This window comes from Sinohyriopsis cumingii, chromosome 15 (assembly GCF_028554795.1).
Source record: "Sinohyriopsis cumingii isolate HCF-2022 chromosome 15, ASM2855479v2, whole genome shotgun sequence".
Lineage (NCBI taxonomy): Eukaryota > Metazoa > Mollusca > Bivalvia > Unionida > Unionidae > Sinohyriopsis > Sinohyriopsis cumingii.
In genome coordinates this window covers 142,043,866-142,057,147 of record NC_142975.1, presented here as the reverse complement: position 1 = coordinate 142,057,147, position 13,282 = coordinate 142,043,866, and the positions used below count along the sequence as shown (strand labels likewise).

At 34.2% G+C, this 13,282-nt stretch overlaps 1 protein-coding gene across 1 annotated transcript; it reads left to right on the top strand.

Annotated features, from left to right (window-relative positions):
• The first annotated feature begins 636 nt into the window (after positions 1–636).
• Positions 637–13,203, top strand: LOC149782942 (alpha-tocopherol transfer protein-like). Its single transcript, XM_089934499.1, has 8 exons — positions 637–1,092; positions 4,404–4,552; positions 5,740–5,899; positions 6,221–6,285; positions 7,010–7,209; positions 8,017–8,127; positions 8,752–8,875; positions 9,167–13,203. The coding sequence occupies exons 2-8, from the start codon at positions 4,405–4,407 to the stop codon at positions 9,310–9,312; spliced, it is 954 nt and encodes a 317-aa protein (XP_089790625.1). The 5' UTR covers positions 637–1,092; position 4,404; the 3' UTR covers positions 9,313–13,203.
• The last annotated feature ends 79 nt before the right edge of the window (positions 13,204–13,282 follow it).

Sequence of the window (13,282 nt, the reverse complement as noted above, 5' to 3'; positions counted from 1 at the left end):
ACACACACACACACACACACACACAACACAAAGACAGTCACTTGCCACTTGAAATTTGACCATCTTTTTAATTGTTGCGCACGTTTATTGGGTATTAATCAACACTTTGAGCAAACAGACACATAGACGTTTGCTTTGGTGCCCTTTCGACTAAAGTCAGTGCCCTTTTGGAATTGTGGAAACCCCCACCCAACCAACACTAGACCCGATCAGGCTGAAAGCGATTAAATTTGCTATAGTAAAGTATGACAGGCACTCTTCATCCCTGGAAGCTGTTTCCTAGATACTTACTATCACTTCTGTTAACACCCATAAAACGTATGTTGTTGTTGTTGTAATGACCTACGTTTCTTGCTGAGCCATGTTGTTGGGTCATGAACTACACAGGCGAAGCGGGCAATACACTATTTAACATAATTTCCTGTTGGTTCATTCTAATGACAGCCCTAAAAAAAAGTATCCAGTTATAAGCGTGAAATTAAAATACATTTCGTTTGGTTTTAACTTGTTTCACGCATCACTTTACTGGCGTCCTGTCTTCAGTTCTTCGTATTGTGTTGTTGTTGTTGTTGTTGTTGTGGGGTCTAACGCCATTTTTCAGCACACGATAGGCTATACATGGCGGCCAGTATTAATGGTGGAGGAAGAACCCGGGAAAACCCTGAGAAGAACCACCGACCCACGAGAAGCTACTGGCAAGCTTTCTAGCATACCTACGTTGGCCGAATCCGAGACTCGAACCCACGCAGACAGAGGTGAGATGGCAGTGATCCGTAATGGAGAGCGCTTTAGACCACTCGATCGTATTGTGTTGTCTTAATTAACATATATCCACTGCCGGTACAATCCTAAATGACGCTTGACTCGTCGCGTAGATGATTTTATCTTCAGCATTCCGCGGGTGAATGGCAGTTTTACAATTGTAAACCCACCCGTTTTGGGACCTAGTGTCTGTATCGAGCAATTTACATTAGTCTTGCATTAGCCTGCGGGTGGCGTACACACACAAATAGGTTATATATAAATATATATACTGACACTGTACTGAAGAGATATACAACGAATCGATAAACGGGACTTAACTCTTTGCAGGTAGGTTGTGCCTTAATTAGTTCTTTTTCAGGAATAAGAATAATACAGACAGGTATTATTATTATTATTATTATATGGAGAAATCTTTTATAAATAATGACTTACCAAAGATCTAGGTCAAGGCGAGGTTCGGTCAATCATACTAATTTCTATGTGGTCTTAGTACTCACGTGTGTTGGACGTAGACGTTTCACTGACATCGATTGAAGTGGGAACAATCTAAATGCCCCACCCCCTTAACACGAGTACGAATCCTATGAAACTCTCAGTATATCATTTTATATTGTTTGGCACAAGTGTGCTTGTACTTGGGGGAAAAAAAGTAAGTGTACTTGTAGACACTATTAAATTCACCGCTCTATTGACGAAGTTGATACACAAGAAGTGGTTTACAACGGTTGGGTGAAAATTAATCCTTCCGTTTAGAAAAGAGACTTAAAAGGGTACATGAGGCTCGATAATAAAAGGGTACATGAGGGTCGATTATAAAAAGGGTACATGAGATTCGGTTATGAAAGGGTACATGAGGCTCGGTTATAAAAAGGTACTGGAGGGGTTTTGGAATACGCTGTGTGTGACTATTAGGTGAAACGACAGGGATTAAATGCATTGTTTTGTCAGAAGCATGCAAGTTGACTTAACATAAACTCGTACTAACGCTGCAAATAGCCAATAGCTTTATGTACCGTAAATATTCAAAATAAAAGATTGGTTTGAACTTTATACTGGAAAGGTTTATTCTGAAGAAAAAACAAAACCAAAAAAACCCATAAAAACAACAAAGGGCCGGTTTGCAAAGATACGGCACAGCAGGAACCAGAAAAAGGTAGTTGACCACCAACTGGTGAACACTTTGTCAAATGTCCTATACCATGTATTTTTGGGATACAATAAATTGCATTACTTCATATTAAAATAAAATAGTACGTTTTCAGTCCAGTATTGCGTCAGACCTATGTGAGTCCTCATTCCGCGTCAATAGTCGTAGCAGAGGTATTCTATTTTTAGCATACAAGTAAAGTTTTGTTTTACAGTTATACAGAGTCACACGTCCGATCAGGGATTTGATATATCACTGGTTTTGTAGACCCATCTGTATGCAGTGGACATTTAACATGACTCTTCCCCTAAAGCAAGACCAAGGTCATATCAAAATTTTGGTCAAGTTTTTAGCTAAAATTATTCTGCATGGTGTTAACCACACCCCCCCTTCCCGTAGGCTTGGCCATAGTTGCTTGCAAATCTTGATTAAGTTTTAAGTCAACGCTTTTCTGTATGATTCTCAAGTCCAAAAAGAGATAAATGTATATAACTTAGCTGTTAGTATACGTATTTTTTTCAAACTAGGCAGGATATACACGTAAAAATATGCAGAGACTAGGATATATATATATATATATATATATATATATATATATATATATATATATATATATATATATATATATATATATATATATATATATATATATATATATATATATATATATATATATGTGTGTGTGTGTGTGTGTGTGTGTGTGTGTGTGTGTGTGTGTGTCCTAGTCTCTACATATTTTACATGTATATCCTGCCTCATTTACCGTAGGAGGAGACTTTTCTCGTGTTACAATTTAAATGCGCGTGTCTAAATCTGCTAAGTACAAATGACCCAGATATCGATATAAGATATGCAGAATTCCGTTCGACTCATAGACATACTGAGAATAACATTGATAAAGATAAAACTGCACAGGTTTTTAGATTCGTTGCTTTGTTGCACGGGGATGATTTAAGTGAGGTGACTTTTCATAGGTTTGATTAATGTCGAATGTCGCATCACTGTGATATAAAATGTATTGAAAAGAAACCAATGCCTCGTATATCATGATAATACGAGTAAAAACATTCGTGTAACATATCAAGTGACTTGATACAGTGATCGTTGACAGAAATCTAGATGACTGTTTGACATTCCTTATATCGCATTCTCCTAAACTGATCTGTAAGCAACATCATGTCCCCAAAAAGAGTAAGGAATTTTGGTGTAATAGTGCACATAAAAGTTGGAAAACCAAACCATTTGTATCATCATTGTGATATATGGCATGTGTATCGATTTCAACATATTCTGTATTTTCGCACAGCGGGAGAAAAGTTACTAAATTTGTCTACGTAACACTGCCGAACATCAAAGGAAGCACCTGTCAAATCAACGGATACAATATCCCAAACAGCAACACATTACAGACGTTTGTAATGTCAAGCCAGCTGATACACCATATCTACAGCAATACAATATGATGTTTGTGTTTTGCTACGACATTCAAATCAGGGCCCGCTCAGGTCAATTGTTGTAGGTTTTCCAAACTTTCAAAAGGGCCCTGAAATTCCACCAAATAGCACCAAAGCAAAAGTATATGTGTCTATTTACTCAAAGTGTGCATAATACCCAATAAACGTATGCAAGAGTAAAACGATGGTCAAATTTCAAGTGACAAGTAACTGTATGTTTGCGTGTGTACGTTTTGTTTTAGCGGGAGCAGGGATCATGAAACCCTGGGAGTCGCCAGTCTGCCATCAGTTCTGCCCTGCGAAGAGTTATGTTTTAGATATGTAACGTAGCTTTAACAATTTTTCAGTCATATCGCTAGTCTTCAGTGTGGCAGTTTCTAGTGATGTCTAGCACTGGGGCAACATGCCAAAGACATGTAGCATCATGATCCACCCAGTCACATTATGCTGACACCAGGCCGACTAGTCCTAATACCAACCTTTTAATGCTGAGCGCCTATCGAGGCAGCTACAAATACCATTTTTATATCTTTGGTATAACTCAGCCAGGGTTCGAACCCGCGACCTCCCGCATCCGATGCGGACGCTATAGCCACTAGGCCACCGCTCCGGGCGCACAGAGAGAGAGAGAGAGAGAGAGAGAGAGAGAGAGATCTGGATTTTTAACGTAGTTTTAACAATTGTTCAGTCATATCGCTACGATGTTTGCAGTGTGGCAGTTTGCAAAGAGACAATTGGCACTATCAATACCGTGTATGCTCGCGTATGAAATGCACATAAATGCGAAGATCATGTGATGCACTGTTAAACTGGAGTCTACGCTGCACACGAGAGCAACGCATCACGCTGATTTTGAACAGCTGGAAAAATAAATTTTCTACTCGCCGATAGGTAGATTTTTACAAAATTTCTAAAATTTAAAAAATTATCCATATAGTCTATGTACAAACATTAGTTATACATAATTCTACTTTTACAGCCACATTTTCAACTCGTCTCGGGCAAATCGACATATTTGTTGTTTCGTTTGCTTACAGGATGGCAGATAACTATCAATGCACCCTGGATGAAGCAAGTGTTTGTAAAGCACGAGAGGAATTGCACGAGATACCCGAAGAGAGACTTGGAGCCTTGCAGACTTTTAAGGACTGGATTAAACAGCAGCCATGGCTGAAGACACCTATGGGTTAATAATTTCGCGATATTTTTTTTCTTTCGCTCCACACACACATACACAGACACTGATGTGTATTTTATATTTACATATCTGGCAATCGTAGCCTTTAAAAAGCACCGAAACTATGAATAGCATTATACGACAGACACGTGTTATAAACAGTGGTGGAGGGTAAACAATATGAATAAAATTGGACAAGAGTGTTTTGGTTTGTTTGTCTTGGACAGTGAGGTTTCTGAAGGGGTTGCATTTTCATAAAGTCTCTGTGCATGGCCAAATAAACATGGGTTGCATAGGAGTAAACGTAAATATGCCTCCTTCAAGAGAAATGTTGAAACGCTTCATAACACTCTAGATTACCCTACCAGTAGCAAGTTACAACCCTAAAGTGCGTTGGTGAGCTATATTACGCATATTCTCTAAATCTCTATTTTGAAGCATAATAGCAAAGGAAAAGAATTATCAGGTTTAAAAGGACCATTTTCTTATCACATTATCATTAATTAATTTACCTCGCAGCCTTCCTCTGTGATTCAAGTCGATATTTTTAGGACTATACCCCATCCCATCGAAACACTTCTTTCCCGGACCAGGCCAAGTGTTGGGGGGTGGGGGGTGGGTGGGTTCAAAATTTCAAAAGGCCCTGAATTTCTTCGAAAGGGCACCAAAGAAAAAGTCTGTGTCTATTTCCTTAAAGTGTTCATAATATACAAAAAACGTGCTCAAGAATAAAACGAGGGTCAATTTTCAAACGACAACTGTACGTTTGTGTGTATTTTTGGTTTTAGCCTGGGTGGCTTGGGATTAATACTCCCCCATCCGGCCCTGACTTCATTTTCTTTATCTGAATTTTGCCCTTTCATCCTGAGCCGACATATTTATCTCCTTTTGAAACTAAAGCCACAGTCATTGTCGATTCTTGTAATAGTTTTGAAATGGAAACCTTTGCTAGCAAACTGAAGAAGAAGAAAAAATTGCATTGCAATCGCAAGGTCTGATTTTGTTTTTCCTTAATTGTAGGCATAAAAAATTTGCAACAGTACGTAACTGGCAATTCGAATTTTAAAATTAAAATGTTACAGAACTTGAAAGTTAAAAAGAAAAGCAATCAATGAAAGCATTATTCTTTGCTTTTTTTAAAAAAGGGTAGAAGGAGTACATCATCAATGTATAATAAGCTGTTTTAATAATTGCAGATTCAAAGTTTCTACTAAATTTCCTGAGGGCAAAGAAATTTACTCAGCTGGAAGCAAGGGGCCTTCTTGAGCGATACTGGGTCAGAAGAAACAAATATGCCGACTGGTGTAAAGGCATCGATCCAGCCGATCCTCAGAACCTGAAGATCCTACGAGACTCGTTGGTGTTATTGTTTGCTTGCATTTCTATCTGTTTGTCAGCATGTCTGTCTTTCTGTCTGTCAATCAGCCAGTCATTCTCTCCCATACAAAAACGCATTTGGAATCAAAGAGACTGAAAATCCTTTACGGGTAAATGTACAGGAGGACTACAATACTGTTAGCCGTGAGAACGACTCTCTGCCATCCACAAGTGTTGTAATTGTAATGCTCGCGTTAAGCTTTATTTTTGTTGAAAAAACAAATCGCCTCTCACTGTGTATTAGGCTTACGGAAATGTCGAAGTATTGTAACGAGATTTGCTTTCCTTTCTGAATTACAGTTTGTCATACGTTCCTCTCCCAGGTCGAGACAAAAATGGAAGAAAAGTGGTGATGACAAGACTTGGTGAGATTAACTACTCTGATTGTATATTCAATTAAATAAATAACGAATTATTTTACCATAATGATGTTGTTACTTTGATAGGATTTACATATGATGTTGTTACAAGCGGTGTTTTCTGTAATCATGTTTAAATTAATATATGAAGTGTCCATACCCTGCATACCAAACAAACAAGAATAGTAAAGTCATTCATTCATTATATATATATATATATATATATATATATATATATATATATATATATATATATATATATATATATATATATATATATATATATATATATATATATATATATATATATATATATATATATATATATATATATATATTTATTTATTTATTTATTTATTTATTTATTCTGTAACATTATTATATTTCCTAATTTGTATTTTGCTCATATCCTCTACGTATAAATCATTCAACCTTTCATCTATAAATTAATAAAATAGCAACTCAAATTGGTCAGATTCGATAACATTTCGGCTGTAAAAGGTATCAAATATCCACCTCTGCAAATGTACACTTATTCCCCAGGTTTCCTCGTTTACGCCTTTTTCCCAATTTTAGATTGTCACCTTCAAAATAAATTTTAAAATTAGATCTCTTACTTCCTCATTTAGTAGTAGTAGTAGTAGTAGTAGCATTAGTATTATTTCGGCATATACTTTATATGTTCCTTGCATTTCAATGATCCCCAAAAATATTTTAATTAATTTTCTAGGACAGATTGATACAAGCGGGAAATCCTACAGTTATGACCAATTAATGCGTGCAGCCCTACCAGTTTTCGACACAATGCTTCGTGATGAGAATGTACAGGTGAATGGATTCGTGTTCTTCATGGACTTTACCGGCTCAACCATTAAGCTGCAGTCTTGGATGGGACTTGAAAACTCAAGAAAACAAATGGATTTAGTGCAAGTAAGTCTGGGACTGGAAAGCTCAAAAAAATGCAAATGGATTTATTGCTAGTAAGTCTGGGTCTGGAAAGCTCATGAAAACAAATGGATTTAGTGCAAGTAAGTCTGGGATTGGAAAGCTCATGAAAAAACATGGATTTAGTACAAGTAAGTTTGGGTCTGGAAAGTTCATGAAAACAAATGGATTTAGTACAAGTAAGTCTAGGTTAAAAAGACTATTACGCAGCTCTTGGAGTTCCTTGAAAGTCGGCCTGGAAGAGATATGGTGCAGGTACAGTTCGACTAGAATGTTCTGGAAATAAGTTTTGAAAAAAAAATCTTTTTAAATATTTTTCTTCTGATGTCAACTGAGAGGTCTTGAAACCACCTGGGATTGCTCAGGGAAATGGGAAGGGAACTAAAGAGGTGAATCTTCGGCCCACCCCCAAAACCCAATCCAAGTCTCGTTTTTGTGTTTGTCGGAAAACACTGCACTCTCACACAAAGGAGAGTGGTGTGCATTTCTGTGTCAGACTCGTACAAGATATCAAATAATTAACTACAAAAAAGGGACTTTTTTAAATGTTATATTGGTCCAGGGTAGATATTGAATATCTTTTCCATTATTGTAATTTTAATCAACACATCAACATTTTTTGTGCGTTACTACACGGGCCACTATAATATTTGAAATTGACATAGTTCGCAATACATGTTTAATTTTCCAACAAAACAAAAAATAGTGTCGCTGTTTTCGGCGAGAAAATGTTTGTTATTTTGAGCATTATTGGCAAATTAGAAGACCATCTGTCATCTTTTTTCATTTCAGAAAGCCTACCCAGCAAGAATCAAACAAATCAATTACTACAACACCGGCGTTGTCTTTGAGGCGGTCTTTGGTATGATCCGTCAGTTTATGTCAGAGAAAATCAGCAACCGGGTACAAGGATCTCGATCTCTCGTGTGTGTGTGTGCGCACACACACACACACACACACACACACACACACACAATTTCATGCAGAAGACCGCTATTGAATTATTTAACGCGTGTATGTTTAACAAAGCTCCCATATGCAGTCAACAAATGTGATGAAACATTTCACTGAAAATACAAACTGTTATTTTTAATTTCGAAATGTTACAAATAAAAAAAATCTGCTTGTTTAGTTATGATCTCAAGTGAAAACACTTTTGTGATAATACATTATATAATGCAAAATTTAGAATTTGTAATAATACATTATATAATGCAAAATTTAGAATTTGTGATAATACATTATATAATGCAAAATTTAGAATTTGTGATAATACATTATATAATGCAAAATTTAGAATGTGTAATAATACATTATATAATGCAAAATTTAGAATGTGTGATAATACATTATATAATGCAAAATTTAGAATGTGTAATAATACATTATATAATGCAAAATTTAGAATGTGTGATAATACATTATATAATGCAAAATTTAGAATGTGTGATAATGCATTATATAATGCAAAATTTAGAATGTGTAATAATACATTATATAATGCAAAATTATGAATTTTCTTTTCAGATTAAGATACATGGACAGAGTATGGTCAGTGTATACGAACAAATCGATATGTCTGTGCTGCCAGATGAATATCTACCAGATGATTACAAGGGACCTTCTGCAGGATCTGTTAAAGATATCGTTGGTCAGTGTATTTTTATGGAATAGATGTCGACATTTTTTATATATAGCTATTATACTAGAATGCATTTTGACGCCATTTTTGGTTAAATAATTTATTTGTTGTCCAGGTTCTTTTCTTCGTATTGTATTGAAATATTCAAATGGATTGTTGTAGTCGTTTAAACCTACTTTGATGTTGCAACGTGTTTATTTATCGATGTGGTTTGTAGTAGAAGTTTGTCTAAATTAGCATATCAAATTCAACCACTGTCACTAATAATGTAAATGGGACCTGATTTTTCTATAATTTCAGAAAACTTTATACAAAACGAACTTCTGGAGCCAAAGAATTTAGCTTTTCTTCGAGATCTATATAACGGACCATATGGAGTGGACTTGATAAAGAAACCAAAAGATGATGAACCGCAAGCTTCCTTTAGAAAATTAAACGTTGCTTGACCATGCAAAAATGTTAATATTTAATGTTAGGACTTTCAAAATTCCTAGTTGCGTATGTACATGTGATATGCTTCTATGACGAAATTATTTAAACATGTAAATGAAGAGTGTGGTTAAATAAATGGTAGACAACTTGTTAGAAAATATGCATCTGCTGTTTCTACTACACTATTTCGCGAAAATTCTTATATTATCCATTATCAAGAAGAATAGAGAAATGTACCGCTAAGGTTATTGCGTAAACTGTTTTGGTTCTAGACAGAGCAGAACACCATGGAAAGACAAGGTTCTGTGCTACATTTCTGGATTACATGTTCCACTCTATAGTTTCATTATTTTAAATATCTAAATAAAACTGAACCCCGACATTTGACCAGTGGGATCGCGTTATTCATAGTCGAATCCAGGAATACCTATGGGGTGGGAATCAGTTTTATTTAGTCAGTTTGTAATAATATGGGTATGAAATCCAGAACGATTGCCACTGGATTCGAAAGTGAAACAATGATGTGATAGAGTGTCCGGTTTCAAAAACAGATGTACATAAAAATTCTAGGTGAAATTATAAAGTTTAGATGGTTATATTTTCTTAACACTGATAAAGAGAAAAGTATATTGAGATACTTATATCTAGAGGTGTAGATGTGGCGAAATTCTTTTCTTAGAAATGGAGAGGCATAAATGCTAAATGCTGAATTTCTGCTGCTTTTTAAGCATTTGCTAGTTCACAAGCTGAACTTAAACGGTTACTCAATAATTGCTTCTTTAAAATACGATAATGTCAACAGCTAGACTTATAGAGAATTTTTTATTTTGGATCGTAAAATATGAACAAGCCACAGTACTTGGCAGTTTTTACTACATAGATTGGACCTAAGTCCTACTAGTAAGGAAGTGAAATTTTAGGCATTGAGTATAACCTTGAGACCCTAAGACCTCTAACAAATAATTACTTCTTTTACTGCTTGGGTTGCAATTTTTCATATGTTTTTCTTATTTAAGACAATTTTGTGACAATTCGAAGCGAAACATGAATATAGTTGGCAAATGTCTCATCAAAACACTTGTGTAATACTACCCATTCACCCCAACTCCCGTTCACCAGTCTAATTTGCCGCTTTAGACGTGGAAATGGCACATTTTACAGCACAGCAACTAACATTAAATAACACGATAATGACTTCAAATTTTGATATATGTCATAATAGGGTTTGCACATTTTTCTTGGCGTAATATACGGGGCAAAAGGCAAAGGTCATCGGGGAGAAGGAGCCATAGTAAATGGCTTGTTTTGGACGGCACTGTGTCACAAATTAACTGGGTAAATCTGTTGATATTAAAATGTTTACATATCGGAATCCTTCATTATGTGGATATAAAATCTTCCATTGAATGCATATCATGTCATGTCTAATCCAAGTCTTACATAACCCTTGAGTGGCATGAAATTTGTAGATGGTTTTCAGTATAAAAAAATGATGTAAAGTCGGAAAATTTACGAAATCGTCTCCCTGAATATAATGTTTTGGAGAAAGAATATTTATCATCAAAACATGGGACATTTGATACATTTGTAAAAGGAAAATAATATTTGACAAAGTGATGTCAAAAACACAATTGTCAAAGCTAACGGAACCCTTAACGGTCCTATATATTTCACTCCACAGTACAATCTTTGTAAAAAGTTGAATTTTTAAATATAAAGTGATTCCGGGTATTTTGCATGCGGAATCATGTGTTATGTAAAGCAGAATTTAGGAATACTTTTGTTGACGTAAATCAGCCTTTTTAAGCATTCATTATATCCCAGTGGAATGCTCTGGTACGAAATGTTGAACTATACTCTCAGAGTGAAAACCCCGGTTTTAAAAAAAAATATTTTAAAAATGTGATATCAAATGTTTGAAATGAATTTTTTTTTAAAATAGCAATTTTGTTCACAGAAAGGCAAACAAAGACAATAAAATCTAAGTATCAGTATAGATGTAAGCAGATATATTTATCAGAACCGGTATATGTAAAATACCAAATTTTGGCAAAGAATCTTTCGAGAAAACGTCCTTTCCAAACCTGACGTTAGGAGGGATTCTGGGATCTTTTCTGCTTAGTCTCTACATAATGAATCTCATAATATATACTAATATTTATTGTTTTTATTCTTTAAGAAATCGCCTTCTAAGAACGTTGATTGATATTGTGATCAGAAGCACAACAAAACGGAATATATATATATATATATATATATATATATATATATATATATATATATATATATATATATATATATATATATATATATATATATATATATATATATATATATATATATATATATATATAAAGAGGCAGTTGTTACCAAAATATTCTGTTCAAAATAATATTAATTTTGACACATGGGATTTCATGACTCGCGATATGTCGGTCTATTCTGCGCACAACTTTGAAAAGATGTAATGTTTATCCATTGGTCTATAGAAATGAAATACATTACTTTGGATTGTTTCTGTCAGCAGTTCAGTCGAGTAATTAGGTCAGGTTTATAGTTACTTTTACAAAATTTAACGTAACATTACCATTAAATGGCAAGATATATTAAGCAAACTAATCCGATCTTCTAAAAAAAGTTAGTAAAGTTCAACGTTTTATAAATAAAAAAAGCTATTATGTGCAAGAGAAACAACAATGACTAGGATGTAATGTGTTTACAAAGTTTTGTTTATGGGGAAGAATTACTAAAAATTTAGAAACAGACTACACGCCACGGAATTTCTTGAGAATGTCGTTCTAGCGGCAAGTTCACACGTTGAGTAGCAGACGATATTGTGCGTGTGGGACAACTTCTGGCAAAATTGGAAACTTGGATTAAGGTGCGGAATTTCTTTAGGTATACATTTCCATCTTTTATATAATGTATTTATTGGTATGATTCTAAAAAATACATAGTAAATAGGATTTTCTGGGTTACATGTTTAAAAAGGTCATAGAGTGGATCTTCGTGTTGACATTTAGAAATCATATTTTCATATGCGCTTCGAGTCGAAATGTGGAATATTTTTTGTTTTTTGTACACTTTCTGAATATCACTTTTCTGAATTAAAGTATGAATTACCCGACGCGTAGAATTGGTCGACATGGTGGTATATATATATATATATATATATATATATATATATATATATATATATATATATATATATATATATATATATATATATATATATATATATATTAAAATGTTATGTATATTAAATTTATATTTACATTTGTCCGCGTTTGAGGGTAGAATTTATTCTACCTGACTATTGTCATGGAATGTCTACCGGAATTTTCTCATGGTTATAAGTGATAAACAAGATGGTTACCTAAATTTAAGTTCAATACCTGATCTTGTTTACGAATAAATGAAAATTATGTTGTGTCATAGGTCAGATGACAATTTTTATATAAAAAGTTTTTATATAAAAAGGTTATGTAAACAATTGTTAATTCCAGTTTCATATCAGTCTTTGGGAATCTATGATCAGAGTTTTTAATTATGTTCAGATATAATTTTAGAGGAATCATTTATTTAAATTATTGATTGGAAATACAAGGTGCTCATTGACTTTTTGGATTAAAACACTACTTTGGGATTATTGTGAATTCATTCAAAGACATTCTGGATTGTATCACTTTGATACATTCAAGACCGTTGGTACATCAACATGTTAAAGACTGTTGGTACATCAGCATATTCAAGATTATTATAATTTATTTGGAATATTTTATATTATTGGACATTTGACACATCATTTATAATTATTTGGGATTTAATTCACAAAACTGTAAACTTCTTTAGAATTTTCACTTTTGTATTCTACGGAAATAAATTGTTTGCTGAATTTTAGAAGACTTCATGCTATCGCTTCTTTCTGTTATTTTGTTTAAGACCATATAATCGTAACACAAAGAAATTTGCAACATATAAAAG

Excerpts from the sequence above, each read along its gene's own strand:
- LOC149782942 (XM_089934499.1), top strand. The coding sequence starts at position 4,405 with ATGGCAGATAACTATCAATGCACCCTGGATGAAGCAAGTGTTTGTAAA. Across the intron at positions 4,553-5,739 it reads ATGGCTGAAGACACCTATGG|ATTCAAAGTTTCTACTAAAT; the intron begins GTTAATAATTTC and ends TAATAATTGCAG. Across the intron at positions 8,128-8,751 it reads CAGAGAAAATCAGCAACCGG|ATTAAGATACATGGACAGAG; the intron begins GTACAAGGATCT and ends TTTTCTTTTCAG.